Source organism: Octopus bimaculoides, chromosome 21 (genome assembly GCF_046866305.1).
Source record: "Octopus bimaculoides isolate indiv1 chromosome 21, ASM4686630v1, whole genome shotgun sequence".
Taxonomy (NCBI): Eukaryota; Metazoa; Mollusca; class Cephalopoda; order Octopoda; family Octopodidae; genus Octopus; species Octopus bimaculoides.
Genome location: NC_142948.1, coordinates 19,557,606 through 19,574,545, shown reverse-complemented (window position 1 = coordinate 19,574,545; position 16,940 = coordinate 19,557,606). Strand labels below are relative to the sequence as shown.

Sequence of the window (16,940 nt, the reverse complement as noted above, 5' to 3'; positions counted from 1 at the left end):
AGGGGACAAACAAGGACAGACAAAGGGATTAAGTCGATTAAATCGACTCCAGAGCGTAACTGGTATCCCGAATCGACCCCGAAAGGGTGAAAAGCAAAGTCGATCTCGGCGGAATTTGAACTCAGAACTTAACGGCAGACGAAACCAAAAGCATATAATGAAAAGAAACATAACAAGAACCTGCAGAATATGTCTCTGGCTGTCCAGTCCTGGCTAAGAAAGAATATATTCACAGACATGACAGAGTTGGGACCTACATACACTGAAAGTTATACCAACACTATGGAATAACAACAGAAAAAAGATGGTATAAACACACGCCAGAAAAGGTCACAGTAAATGAGAAAGAAACCATACCATGAGATATGCCAATACACAAAGATAGAGAAATTAAGGCCAATAGGCCAGATATAGTTTTCAGAGATCTTCAAGAAACAAATACTTTCTAATTGATGTATCAATAGCAACAGATGATAACGTTTCTCTAAAAGAAATGGAGAAACTTTCAAAATACAAACACCTGGCAACAGAGGTAACTCGAATGTGGAGTCTAAAAACAGAAACAATTCCTATCATAATAGGCGCATTAGGTATGATAAAAAATATTCAGACAAATACATAACAAAAACGCTAGGACTAACAAATATATATAACATACAGAAAATAGCATTACTATGCACCGCATACATCCTACGTAAAACACTTTCAATACAGTAACTAAAAGAGAATCACAACAAACCACGGCACATACCCAAGGCACACAGAGCTGCGCTCGGTAGTGCAGTGAAAGCACATGATAAAAATAAGACTACTGGATGATGACGATGATGATGATGATGATGATGATGATGGGGTTTGAATAATTCACTTTTGGAAACATGGGTGTTTTGCTCAACATCCTTAGACAACCCTTATTCAGGCACCTTTTGAGCGGGATGGGCTACTCGACCTGAAGAAAATTCTAACTGGGCCCCACTTGCAAGCTCATGTGCTGTTTATCTTGATATGAGATCACCATGTCGCGCACATATGGTTGTGATGTATGTGCCTAGTGTACTTTTATCAGACGGGTAATGAAAAGAAACATAACAAAAACCTGCAGAATATGTCTCTGGCTGTCCAGTCCTGGCTAAGAAAGAATATATTCACAGACATGACAGAGTTGGGACCTACATACACTGAAAGTTATACCAACACTATGGAATAACAACAGAAAAAAGATGGTATAAACACACGCCAGAAAAGGTCACAGTAAATGAGAAAGAAACCATACCATGAGATATGCCAATACACAAAGATAGAGAAATTAAGGCCAATAGGCCAGATATAGTTTTCAGAGATCTTCAAGAAACAAATACTTTCTAATTGATGTATCAATAGCAACAGATGATAACGTTTCTCTAAAAGAAATGGAGAAACTTTCAAAATACAAACACCTGGCAACAGAGGTAACTCGAATGTGGAGTCTAAAAACAGAAACAATTCCTATCATAATAGGCGCATTAGGTATGATAAAAAATATTCAGACAAATACATAACAAAAACGCTAGGACTAACAAATATATATAACATACAGAAAATAGCATTACTATGCACCGCATACATCCTACGTAAAACACTTTCAATACAGTAACTAAAAGAGAATCACAACAAACCACGGCACATACCCAAGGCACACAGAGCTGCGCTCGGTAGTGCAGTGAAAGCACATGATAAAAATAAGACTACTGGATGATGACGATGATGATGATGATGATGATGATGATGGGGTTTGAATAATTCACTTTTGGAAACATGGGTGTTTTGCTCAACATCCTTAGACAACCCTTATTCAGGCACCTTTTGAGCGGGATGGGCTACTCGACCTGAAGAAAATTCTAACTGGGCCCCACTTGCAAGCTCATGTGCTGTTTATCTTGATATGAGATCACCATGTCGCGCACATATGGTTGTGATGTATGTGCCTAGTGTACTTTTATCAGACGGGTAGTCATGACGGGTATAATGGGCTTCGTATATTTTACCCAGTGTCACTTTGATGGCATGCACTGCTCTCTCACTCAATGATAGTAATAATAATAATAATAATAATAATAATAATAACACCTACATGAACTTCTAACTTGTTGTCTCTTGAGGTCTCTGGGTGAGACTTGGATCCAACTTGTACAAATGCAAAACAAAAGTCAAACATAAAATAATAATAATAATAAAAATAATGACAGACTCTCTCGTCGAAGAAGATGTATGAGCGCTCAACTTTTTCCGAAAGACTTACACAAAAGATCTGTTTATAGTCGAATGTCTGTGTTGCGTATTAGCACACTCTCTCCATCAAACCGATGTTGTTTGAACAGTGGCGCAATGTGTCACAAGTGCCGAAGTGATTGTAGAGCAGCCTGAGATGAAGTGTTTTGCTCAAGAACACAACGCACAACCCGGTTTAGGAAATGAAATCATGATCGCTAGATTGTGAGTGCAACACCCTAACTACTAACCTATGCGCCCTCAATAATAATAATAATAATAATAATAATAACAACAATAATAATTTTGTATGTGTATTTCGTGTGCAAGATTCTTGATGTGGATACGTGTGTTGAAAGAAATACAATTAAACCTTGGGAGAGGCATTATGCCGGTAATAAACACACGCACTGGTTCAGTCCTTTATTAATTTATATAGTTTTTTGTTAAATTATTTCATTGCACTCTTGCAATCTCTTCAGTAACTTGTCTCTCCACTTCCATTTATTTTGAATATATGATCTGGCGTTGTTTTGGCGTTGTTTCGAAACTGTTTGGTATGAGCATGTGAGTGTGTGCAAGCTCGTATGTGTGCACGCTCATATGTGTGCACGCACTTATGTGTTCGTGCTTATATGTAAGTATGTGCGTCCATATGTGTGTTTGTAACAATTTCGTTTATATCAGATCAGATAGAGACTTTTTAATTAATTTATTTACGTTCATATTCCGCATCATATGTGTGAACAACACATGCAACCATGGGCAATTGTAAGGCCCTCATCTACGTGTATTTGGTGTTTAAAATTGGTTGCGTTTCAGTTATGAGGACCGACTCCTGTATTTGTCGCAACGATGCGTCACCGGGGTGTCTAGACAGGATTTCTATGCTAATTCTATCCAGTACACCACCATGTTGTTCTTTGGCATGCTGGTAGAGCACCGAGGTTTGTTTTTGATTATTATAGTCCCTCCAATGTTCGTTTACACGCTCAGCCAAACTTCTTGCCGTCTCACCTATGTATGTCGTGTTTCTATTTTTACACTCACCATCCATACAGCTTATTTTGTAGACTACATTTCTGGCTTTGCACACAATGCAACTCTCCTCAACACACCTTGTTCTTCTGAAGGGATATGTTTTACATATTATTGATCTAATTGATCTCCCTGGTTTTTCTATAATATTTATCCTCAACTTGGTACTTTTGAGGATTTTTCGAAATCTGCGGGCCAGTTCTCCGTGTGGTGTGGCGTCCACAAATATTACTCCCTGGAACTTGTAGGTATTGTACCACGTGGTCTTTTTGTTTGCTTTGTCACTAATCCTTTCCACAAGACCTGAACTTGCGGGGTAGGGGACTAGTCGATTACATCGACCCCAGTACTCAACTGGTGCTTAATTTATCGACTTCGGAAGGATGAAAGACAAAGTCGACCTCGGCGGAATTTGAATTCAGAACGTAAAGACGGACGAAATACCGCTAAGCATTTTGCCCGGCGTTCTAACGGTTCTGCAAGATCGCTGTCTCAATAATAAAAATAAAAATGATGATGATGATGATGATGATGATGATGAAGATGAAGATGATGATGATGATGATGATGATAAAAGGAGCGAGATGTTGATTGACAGCTTGATGGGGCCATTCTCAGCTCCCCGAAATGACAGAACTTGATATACCACCAACGGAAGAAGAACTCTCCACTGCAATCGATGAACTTGCAAGCGGAAAAGCACCCGGAAATGACAATACACCTGCTGAAGTGTTAAAAGAGAATGAAGATGCCCTCCTTCCACATTTATACAAGTTACTACAGACGTGTTGGGTGGAAGTAAAAATTCCACAGGATATGAGATATCCCAAGATCACCACACTCTACAAAAATAAAGGGGACAAAGGAGATTGCAATAACTACAGAGGCATCTCACTTCTGAGCATCACTGGAATAGCTTTTGCGAGGATCATTCTGAAACGACTTCAGAAGCTAGCAGAAAGAGTTCTACCAGAGAGCCAGTGCGGTTTTAGATCTAACCGCTCAACAATGGATATGATCTTCTCCATTCGTCAACTACAAATGCCAGGAGCAGCAATTACCACTATATATAGCATTTGTCGATCTGACAAAGGCATTTGATACATTCAGCAGATCAGGACTGTACATGGTGCTTGGAAAATATGGCTGTCCCCCTTTACTACCGCAGCTCATTGTTTCGTTCCATGATGACATGAAGCCACCATTCAGTTTGACAGTTTAATATCAAATAGCTTCAACATCAACAGCGGAGTAAAACAAGGTTGTGTCTTAACACCAATCCTTTTCAGCACTTACTTTGCTGTATTTCTGCAGTATGCATTTCAAGAGTTGCTGGGAGATGTCTACCTTTGTTGGAGAACTGGTGGGTCACTCTTTGATCTTTCTAGACTTCGGGCCAAGACCAAGATCAATAGAGCAACAATAAGAGACTTTCTCTTCGCCGATTCGCCGACGATGCAGTACTTGTTGCTCACAGTGAATTAACTCTACAAATAATGATGGACCAGCTATCATCAGTATGCAAGGCCTTCGATTTGGTCATCAGTGTAAAGAAGACAATCATTCTCACTCAGGTGGGCGCAGTGAAAGGCCATATCAAGCTTGATGACAAAGAGCTTGAGACAGTGGACAGGTTCTGCTCTTTAGGGTCTATCGTTTCCTCTACTGCTTCACTTGTTGATGAGATTAACGTCAGGATAGGGAAGGCAGCAACAACTTTTGGAAGGCTGACAAAACGAGTATGGAAGAACAAGAGATTAGACATCAAGACAAAGATCAGGATTCATGAAGCATGTGTTCTCAGCACACTCCTCTATGGATTTGAAACATGGACCTTGTACAGCAGGCAAGAAAGGTGCCTCGGCATTTTCCATCTCAGATGTCTCCGCAAGATCTTAGGCCTAACATGGCGTGACAAGGTCACCAATGTTGAAGTGCTGGCTCAGGCGAATCTTCAAATCATGACAGCTATCTTGTGTATGAGAAGACTGCGGTAGCTGGGGAATGTCAGGAGAATGGATGACCATCGAACCCCGAAGCAACTGCTCTATGGAGAACTGGCCCAGGGCAAGAGACCAAGAGGAAGACCAAAACTGAGGTATAAGGACACTTGCAAAACTAGTTTGTCCAAGTGTGAGGTGGATGTCAGCACCTGGGAGGAGAGGGCTGAAGACAGAACAACATGGAGGACTGTGGTGAAGGAGGGAACTGCTTCGCTAGACAGCAGCTACAAAAACAAACAAGTTGAGAAGCGTCAGCGGCGAAAGAAAAACAACAGAAATGCAGAGCGCCGAGCCAACCTCTTGGTATGCAAGTACTGTGACAGAAGCTGCGCTTAAATCATAGGAAAAATCAACCATGAAAGAAGCTGCAAGAAAGGAAGTCCCTGATATGTTAGATTAAGTGACCTCTAAGCTAAATTTATCGTCTGCATAGGCGAAAAGGACCAATTATTATTATTATTATAATCCTTTTTAGTATAGGAACAAGAACTTCTAGTATACTGTGCTGTCCTGGCCTGCAGACTTCTCTACCTAGATCGACCAAGATAACCCAATGCGGTTCGTCCATGTCCATACTAGCACATTCGGGAAACACCGCCAGTACCTGTCAGACAGTTGAAAACATACGAATAGATTTGCGAGGCTTTTGCAAACAATTAGCCACAGTTAGTCACACACAATGTAAACGTGCGTCCAAGATGACATTCTAGTCACCCATTAGCATTAAAGATCGAGACGTTCCCAGGAAAACCTCCAGACGTCTGATGAAATCTAGCTGTCTAATCCCTGTCGGAGCATAAACAGCCACCAGTTTGAAAGCATCCCCGTCGCTAATGTTCACATGCAGGACCACCAATTAATCATCTGGGTCCAGGAAGATGGCCTATATCTTGAGGCCCAGACCTTTCTAAAACAACACCGCAGTTACACCTACCTACTCCTTCCCGGCTGACATGCAGATAATGGACATGAAAGCTTGACGATTAGAAAATCCGATCTCACTATTAGCCATAAGCATCTATACTTAGTGACCTGAGTCATTGAGTAGGTGACTCTGTTTCCAAGGCGACACCAGGTGGCGTGCATTTATATTGCCGATTCTGAGCAAGGCTATGTTTGTAAGAGAGAGGGAGAATGAAGAGAATCATTTTCCTTATTTCTGTCGTTCTGGCTATTTGTGGGTGTCGCCACAAGCATTACTTTGTAGAGCCTTTTGTTTGTAGACACACGGAAATCTCCCATTCTTTGGGGATGTTTTGCTTTTAGCTTGTCGTAAATTTGTTTCGTTGTTTTTATAATTTTCAAGTGAAATTAAATGTTATGCGAGGGGTGGGGTGGGGGCGATTTATTTAGAGAATTGTCTAGATAGGTTTGAACATGTTTATTAAGTTCTTTGTTTCTCTGACAGTGTAAGGACCGCTGTTCATATTGTTGGTCTTTTGACGTGTTTTCATCTTTTAAGGTGTTTTAATGTTGGAGATGTTTATAAATGCATTGGTGTTTGTTGGTTGTTTTTAGTCTTGTACGAAGCTTTTTATTTTGCAATATTTTTCCTTTCACCAGAATCCTTTCTGGTGGTTTTCCCGAACTGTTTTCCTCACTAGACGAATTTTCACAGATGGAGAAATTTGTAGTAGTGGGGAGGGGTATGTCTGCACAGTCGCACATTTCTAGACTGTTGATCTGGTGTGTGTGAGGTTACTCTCGGTTGCGATTGTGTAGGCGATGTTATTGCTTTTCTCGGGTATGGTATTGTTGCTTGCTGCTGATGCTGAATGACTCTTTCTCCTGCTACTCTTACTGTTGGTGTTGTTGATACTGCTGCAGTTGCTTTTGATGCTAATGTTGTTGTGCTATAGGTGTCTACAGCAGCAGGGGTTTTCCTTCTCTTTGCCTGGGACAGAAAGCCTTTAAGTGGTTTGTCTCGCCACAAATGTGGCATCTCGGTTTTCTGTCCTCGACCGCTACGAAAAGCTGTGTACCATTAGCGTGATTGGACAGGTCAGGGATAGCTTTGATACTGTTCTAGTCGGTCAGTATCAATAGCTCCATTCCTGTGCCTGACCAATTTTCGTTTCCCATTTTGTGACTTGGAGAATTATTTTATTCTCTATGCCGTTATAATACGGCTGTCACCATTGAAACGATGTCTACTTCTGATGATACCTCTGCTGCCCATATTTTAATCACTCTCCAACGTCGGAATTAGCCTCAATTCTTCCTTTTAAAGATGCTGCTGCACTTTCTTTGACTTTCTCTTCGGATAGGAATCTCACTTCAACTGTACCAAAGCGTCTCACACGGCCGACACAAGTTTTTATCTCCCAGACTTGTCCAAGGTATTTTTCGATCTTGCTGTCGCTAATGGTGGAGGTGAAGGGCGTGGCAGTGTTCTCACTAGTGTTGTTGTTGCTTTATTGTCACTGTTGTTGTCTTTTGTTGTTACCTATGATGGTGATGGTGATGGTGATGATGATGTTGACACTTTTAGCAACGGAAGTTAGCTTCATACATTTCCCGTAGTGTTGTTGCTGTTGCAGCTGTCACTGATTTCTACACTTTGGACGTTCTGTGGATAGCTGGCTGTTCTTTTCAGTAAACAGACAATCTTCATAAACTATCTTGCTTTTGTAAACAAAAAATTGAGGGGTATATTTGCTAAACAAATCCAAATTTAGTCCCATAAGGATTACTGATGGAGAAAACTAACCAGCTCCTTAAAATCCTGGTTTATCTCTAAAACGATTGCAAATGCTCAATACATAACTTTGTGTAACAAAAGAAATAATAACATACTTATGGGAGTGGTGTGCAAGGCGTGTCGATAGGTGAACAAATAACAACACCAATAATAATAACGGTTTCAAATTTTGGTACAAGCAAAACATCTCCAAAGAAATTTTGGTACAAGGTCAGCGATTTTGGGGAGGGAATAAGTCAGTTACATCGATCCAACTGTTCAACTCGTACTTATTTTATCGACTCCAAAAGATGAGAAGCAAAATCGACCTCAGCAGAAATTGAATTGAGAACGTTGAGACGGACGAAATGCCGCTAAGCATTTTCTCCGGTGAGCTAACTATTCTGCCAGCTCACTGCCTTAATAATAATAATAATAATAATAATAATAATAATAATAATAATAATAATAATAATAATAATAAAAAGTTTCATTGATGCAAAGAAATGGATGGATTGTTCTATATGGTGAGCTAGATTTCATTTCTGATCATTCAAAACTCTCATCAATATTCATATATAGACAGTTCTTCCCTTACCACAATGAATTACTATGCTGCAAATTTTTATAAAACTATACCACTGACGTATCAACCAGCGATCTACAAACCTGCTCATTCACACTTAGTTTATATTTGATGTATAACAAAATATATCTTTTTGACCGAGCACAAAACCACTGTTTATTACAATCTATTTCTACTCTTTTTATGCAAATATAACAAGACGAGATTGATGCAGCAATGTCCTTCTCTAGACATTACCGGGAAAAAATACAGTATAGTTAAATTACAAGAAAAGTATATTAAGTACCCTCGTTTCTTCTTTCAGATTTTGCATTCATCAATGGGACGCCTTCGTGGTAAAGTGGCTGTGATTACAGCAGCAGCACAAGGAATAGGCTTAGCTACAGCTTTGGTGAGATACAAATTCTTCTTACTAATAGCAATCTTTCTCCGCTTTCCACGTTTAAAAATATACACACATCCAAACATACATACGTACATACATACACACATTTCTATCTGTCTGTCTCTCTCTCTCTCTCTCTCTCTCTCTCTCTCTCTCTCTCTCTCTATATATATATATATATATATATATATATATATATATCTGCGTGTGTGATATATATATATATATGTAAATATGTATGTATGTATGTATGCATCTATGTATTTATATTGTCCTTGTTCTTTTGCCACGTCATGTACCCAGTTATGTATCTATATGTACATGTGGATGAACGTATATACATACATGTACATATATATGCATATACTCATATATTGTTTATATATATATATATATATATATATATATATATATAGTGTTGTATTTGGGGATGGTCATGTTGCCAATAAAAACACACGCACTATATATTTGGTGTTAATTTGCTTCAGCTTTATATTACATTAATTGTATTTCGGTCAGAGTTCTTTCGTCACACTTCTGTGACCTCATCAGTGGTCCTTTGCTTTCTTCTTTCTTATATGTGTGTCCCTCCTTGCTAACGATCAGCCATTTTGTATTTTGTATTCCTATTGTATGTGCCTATATTTGCGCATACGTATCCCTATGTGTGTGTCTATGTTTGTCTATGTTTTGTAAGTGCATGTGTGTGTATGGGGAATGCTTGTATTATCTGTATCCCCTGTTAATACATGTTCGTTTCATTTGTTTTTATTTATTTGTTCATGTGTTTATACCTCTTTTATTGTTGTGTTGTTTTGTTTGTTTTTTGTATTTAATTTAATTTTGTTAATATGTAGTTATTGAATTTTATTTGTTTATCGATGTATTGTATCATATTTTGTTCATATTGTTATAAGTTTATGGGGATTTTATTGTCATATGTTGTGGTTTGTTGGGGGGCGGGGGGGGGCGGTGTGCTTGTGTTCCATTCCAGTTTCCTATTCAGGCTAGGTTTATCTTCTATTATTTGTGAAGCTTATGTAATTTGTCTAAGTGCTGTGTCTGTTCTATGTGTGGATAAGATTTTAACTTCTATGTTGTTGAGTGAGCCTCCGTGTTTCTGCTCAGCGTGCTGCTACAGAACTGATGAGCTCTTCTCTTCCTTAAGTTCCATCCAATGTTAATTTACTCGTTTTCCTATTCTCCGTGCTGTTTCCCCTACATACGTCGTTGTCTTGTTACTGCATCGTACCTCTGTACATCCTATACTATAGACCACATTTCCGGCTTTACAGTTTGTTTGTGGACTAAATCTACACACAGTACAGTTCCTATCAGTGCAAGGGGTTCTACTGAAAGGGTAGGTTCTACCGATAAGGGATTTGATAGGGTTGCCTGGCCGTTCAACAACCTTAATTCTTAGCTTAAGTTTGTCTAGAGCCCTTCTAAAGCGGTACGTCAGTTCTCCTCTAGGGGTGGTGTCGATGAACATGACGCTCTGGTATTTGTGGCTATCATACCATGATACACACACACACACACACACACACACACACACACACAGACATATATACATATATATATATATATATATATATATATATATATATATATATATACATACACATTTATACGACGGGCTTCTTTCAGTTTCCGTCTACCAAATCCACCCACAGGCTTTGGTCGGCCCGAGGCTAAAGTAGAAGACACTAGATCAAGGTGCCACGCAGTGGGACTGAACCCAGAACCATGTGGTTGGAAGCAAGCTACTTACCACACAGCCACTCCTTCACCTGATTATAAATAAAAACTTTAAAAACACTAGATATGCAAAAATATTCAATAACAATCATATCAGATTTGGATTTTCAGCCACTCCTACGCCTATGCATGTATATATATAATATATATATGTATGTATATGTATGTGCATGTATGTATATATATATGTATATATATATATATATATATATATATATATATATATATATATGTATATATATATGTATGTATGTATGTATGTATGTATGTATATATATATATATATATATATATATATATATATATATATATATATATATATATATATATACATACATACATACATACATACATATGTATATATATATATATATATATATATATATATATATATATAGTTGTATGTATGCATGTATATATATATAATATATTTATATATATAAATATATATTTTTATCTATCTCTATATATATGTATGTATGCATGCACACATGCATGCATACATACATACATACATACATACATACAAAAAATATATAAATTGTGTTACACTAACTGGCAACAGAAGGTTTTGCATGGTAGATTCCCAAAGATAATTGCAGAAAATAGTAGTAATGAGACATGATTATGGTTACAGAAAGAAAGGCTGAAAAAGGAGACAGAAAGTTTGTTAGTAGCAGCTCAAGATCAAGGATTGAGGTCTAGTTAGATAATAGCGATGATTGACAAAAAGCAGGTATGTAAATCAAAAGAAGAAAGTGTTACTCATATAGTAGTATGCTGGCATAGAAAGAATACAAGAACAGATATGACAACCTAGGGAGAGTAATCCACTGGGAGTTATGTAGAAAGTTAGGATTTGAGCATACTGATAAATGGTATGAACATGAATCAAGTAAAGTAAGAAATATAAGATGTGGGACTTCAACATTCAGACAGACAGAGCAATGGAAGCTAGAAGGCTTGATTTCGTAGTAGCAGCAGATAAAGGGAATAGAAAGTGCCAGATAATGGACTTTACAGTCCCAAATGATGAGAAAGTTAAAAATGAGAGGTATGTAGGAAACAGCAAAGTATCAGGACCTAGCTATTGAGTTACAGAGAGTATGGAAAGGGTGGGTAAAATGTATCCCCGTAGTTATAGGTGCATTGGGAACTATCACTACAGATTTTAACAGATAGATAGCGGAAATAGGCATAAAATCCAGTTTAGTATAACTCCAGAAAACAGTGTTATTAGGGACAGCTATGTTTAGGAGAGTTCTTGGCATTTAAGGTTACTTGTTGTAGCCCGATGTTAGGGATTTTTCTTTTCCAACGGTCTAATCTCTTGTGCATATATGAAATAATAATAATAACAGCAGCAACAACAACAACAACAACAACAACAACAACAACAACAATAATAATAATAATAATCACTAGCCATAAACAAGGTGGCACCAATTATCATAAAATACATAGAGCACTCAATGAACAAATGGCAGACAGTGCTACAGCTCCAAACAAAAGAGGGACTTGTGAAAACGAAAGCCATCCCCATTAGAAGAGGAATATTCCAGGGAGACACGCTCTCTCCACTCCTGTTCTGCCTGGCACTCACACCTTTAACAGAATTGCTAAATAGAACTGGATGCGGTTACAAATGCTATGGAAAAACAGTCAGCCACCTTCTATATATGGATGACCTAAAATTATATGCAAAAAACGACAAAGAGCTAGAAACACTACTACAGACAGTACACGGCTTTACCAAGGAAATAGAAATGAAATTCGGATTAGAAAAATGTGCCAAAGCAACCCTGAAAAGAGGAAAATTAGTTAAAAGTAGCAATATAACACTAGATAAAGCCAATGAAATAAGAGAACTAGACGAAAGCCAACCATATAAGTATTTAGGAGTCAATGAACTAGATAGGATACAACATACACAAATGAAAGAAAAAATAAAGAAAGAGTACTATAGACGAGTTAGATCAATACTAAAAACAGAGCTCAATGCTAAAAACAAGATAATGGGTATCAACACTTTAGCTGTCCCAGTTATAAGCTACAGCTACAACATCCTTAACTGGACACTAAACGAACTATGTAAAATAGACAGGAAAACAAGAAAAATAATGACAGGATATAGGATGCACCACCCAAAATCTGACATAGAAAGGCTATATATACAACGCACAGAAGGTGGCAGGGGTCTTATACAGCTAGAAAACTATTATAAAATAACCACCATAGGACTGCAAAAATACCTACTCCAGAAGCAAGGGATACTAATACAAGTAGCCACAAAACACGAGCAAAACAAAAAACTGTTTTCATTATTTAAGGAAGCTGACAAATACAAACAAGAAATCAATCTACCTAACAAATACGAAGAAGAAGAAGAAACAACAAAAGCTATAAAACAAATGAAATCCAAACTAAAACTAGAACAGCAACGGACCATGATAAAACGATGGCAAGAAAAGCCCCTACATGGTAAATACTGGGCTAAACTAAATGCGAAAGAAATAGACAGAGAAAAATCCCAGCAATGGCTGAGAAGCTCAGGACTCAAAGCAGAGACTGAAGGATTTTTAATTGCTGCACAAGACCAAAGCCTCCCCACCAGAAATTACCAAAAACACATAATGAAAAGAAATATAACAAGTAACTGTAGAATATGTGGAGATCGACAAGAAACAATAAATCATATTATCTCTGGCTGCCCAGTCCTGGCTAAGAAGGAATATATTCACAGACACGACAGAGCTGGGACCTATATACACTGGAAGCTATGCCAACATTATGGAATAACAACAGAAAAAAGATGGTATAAACACACGCCAGAAAAGGTCACAGAAAACGAGAAAGCAACCATACTCTGGGATATGCCAATACACACAGATAGAGAAATTAAGGAATATAGACCAGATATAGTTGTCAAAGATCATGAAGAAAAAAAATGCTTTCTAATTGTCATCAATACCAGCAGATGACAACGTTTCTCTAAAAGAAATGGAAAAACTTTCAAAATACAAAGACCTGGAAATAGAGATAACTCGAATGTGGAATCTAAAAACAGAAACAATTCCTATCATAGTAGGTGCCTTAGGTATAATAAAAAAAATATTCAGACAAATACATAACAAAAATAGCAGGACTTACAAATATATATAACATACAGAAAATTGCACTACTGGGTACTGCACGCATTCTACGCAAAACACTTTCAATACAGTAAACATAAGAGCACCACAGCAAACCACAGCACATACCCAAGGCGCACAGAGCTGCGCTCGGTAGTGAAGTGAAAGCACGTTATAAAAATAAAACTACTGAATAATAATAATAATAACAGCACATACCCAAGGAACACAGAGCTGCGCTCGGTAGTGAAGTGAAAGCACGTTATAAAAATAAAACTACTGAACAATAATAATAATAATAATAATAATAATAATAATAATAATAATAATAATAATAATAATAATAAACGTTAGAAGGAGACAATGGAGAAAATGTTGTTCCTGATGCAAATCAAGCCAAGGAGTTCTGGAGTGGATTATGGGGAAACAATGTGGTGCATAAAAGGGATGCGATATGGATAGGAACTATCAAGACAGAATTGCAATGAGGAAAGAAACAAAAGAATATTATAAGCACAAGTGATGTGAAAGAACAAGTGGATAAAGTGCCAAACTGGGAAGCCCCCGGATCGGATCGGATTCATGGTTTCTGGCTGAAGAGATGCCACGCGGTGCATGAAAGACTAGCAGCCCAATTGAATGAGTTTATCCAGAAAGGTACAATCCCCGCATGGATGGTGACTGGGAGGACAACATTTGTAATGAAAGATAGAAGAAAGGGGAATATTATGGGAAACTACCGTCCCATAGCATGCCTAAACATAATCTGGAAGATACTCACCGGAGTATGTGCGGCAGAAACATACGCTTTCCTAGCACAGGACGAAATACTATCAAGGGAACAAAAAGGATGTAGGAAGAGTTCTCAGGGTACCAAGGATCACCTGGTCATAGATAAAACAGTTTTGAGGCATTGTGAAAAACATCATAAAACATGTCTATGGCTTGGATTGACTTTAAGAAGGCATATGATACGGTGCCTCATTCTTGGATCATTGAATGCCTGCAGATATTTGGTGTTGCTGACAACATCACAAATTTTCTGATGCAAGGCATGAAAGAATGGAAAACCAAATTGACCTCAAGTAATGTATTCCTTGGAGAAGTTAATATTAAACAGACAATCTTCCAAGGTCACTCGTTTTCTCCGTTACTTTTTGTAATTGTACTAATATCCATAACAATGACAATTAGGAAAGTTAAGATGGGTTACCAATGTGGGAAGAAAGGCCTATCATCGAACCATCTTCTGTTTATGGATGACCTGAAATTATCTGGGGAAATCTGAAAAACAGATAGATTCCTTAGCCAAAACATATTTTATTTGTGAATTTGCGTGTGTAAACTGGAAATGCATACAATGAGCTTCTCTGCCCTAGGTATACGGAAAACACTCGGCAAGAAATAGAAGAAACTTTGAAGAAAGAGGAAAAAAACATTATACTAATAATAATAATAATAATAATAATAATAATAATAATAATAATAATAATAATAATAATAATAATAATAATTATTATTATTATTATTATTATTATTATTATTATTATTATTATTATTATTATTATTATTATTATCATTGAGTGAGAGAGCAGTGCATGCCATCAAAGTGACACTGGGGTAAAATATACGAAGCCCATTATACCCATCATGACTATCCTTCTGATAAGGGTATACCGGGCATATGCATTACAACCATGTGTGCGCGACATGGTGTTCTCATATCAAGATAAACAGCGCATGACATCGCAGGTGAGACCCAGTTAGAATTTTCTTCAGGTCGAGTAGCCCATCCCGCTCAAAAGGTCCCTGAATAAGGTTTGTTTAAGGATGTTGAGCAAAACACCCATGTTTCCAAAGGTGAATTATTCAAACCCCAAAGAATTCCTCTCAACACATGGCTATGATGCTCCCACACTACTTCTGCTCATGATCAGAGTTGCTCATATCGTCAGCCACCAAGGGACATGCTCAACTGGTTAAGGTCAAACAACTGACAAGCAAATCTGTGGTATTAAGCAGAATATTTGCTGTAGCCCATCGTTTATAGGAGGTAGGGATGAGTCAATTACATCGACCCGAGTGTTCAACTGCTACTTATTTTATCGACTCCGAAAGGATGAAAGGCAAAGTCAACCTCGGCGGAATTTGAACTCAGAACGTAGCAACGGGCGAAATACCACATTTCGTTCACCCTGCTAACGATTATGCCGCCTCATCGCCTCAATAATAATAATAATAATAATAATAATAATAATAATACTTGGCTACTCAAGGTCCTTGAGATATACAAGATCTTTGCTGTAGTCTCCAAATTCTTACAAGATAGCATGGCCAAGTGGAATACATGTCTCCTTCTAATCCATAGTAAGGGGATAAGCCAATCTAACAACATCAACAGCAAACGAGGCATCTTTCAAGATGACTCCCTCTCCCCATTACTCTTTTGCATAGCACTGATCCCACTCTCAAACGAACTGAGTAACACCAGGTGTGGGTTCAAAATGTATAATATTACAGTAAATTATAGTGTTTTATATGGACGTTCTGAAGCTGTTTACTGGGAATGACGATGAGCTAGTAGGGCTGTAAGCAACTGCTAAAGAGTTCAACAATGATATCGGGGTGGATTTTGGTCTTGATAAGTGTGCTAAAGCAACTTTTGTAAGAGACAAGCTCAAGTAAACAGCTTAAATTAGACACCGATACGACCATCAAGGAGCTTAACCCACAATACAGTTATAGATACCTGGGGATAAACGAAGGCGATGGAATACATCATGCTACCATGAAGGAAAAAATATGAAAGGAGTATTGCAGAAGAATATAACTCATACAAAAAATTGAACTCAACTCCAAAAATCGCATCGAAGTCATTAACACCCTGGTACTTCTAGTAGTTCAATATAGTTTTAACATCATTAACTAGATTCTTACAGAATTCCAACACCTGAACAGGAAAGCAAGAAAACTACTAACATCTAAGAACATGCACCACCCAAAAGTAGACGTTGATCGTCTGTACCTACCTAGAAGTAATGGGGGTAGAGGGATAATGCAGGTAGAACTGTGCTATAAGACCTCCACAATAGCAATGAACAAGTACTTA

General features: G+C 37.8%; 1 protein-coding gene across 4 annotated transcripts in view; it reads left to right on the top strand.

Annotated features, from left to right (window-relative positions):
- The window catches only part of LOC106879984 (dehydrogenase/reductase SDR family member 6), a 167,604-nt gene that overhangs the window by 86,183 nt on the left and 64,481 nt on the right, over positions 1-16,940 (top strand). For all 4 annotated transcript variants that reach the window (XM_089338872.1, XM_089338873.1, XM_014929757.3 and 1 more), the window contains exon 2: positions 8,859-8,945. In XM_089338872.1, the coding sequence (XP_089194998.1) occupies positions 8,859-8,945 (87 nt within the window). The remainder of the gene's footprint in view (positions 1-8,858; positions 8,946-16,940) is intronic.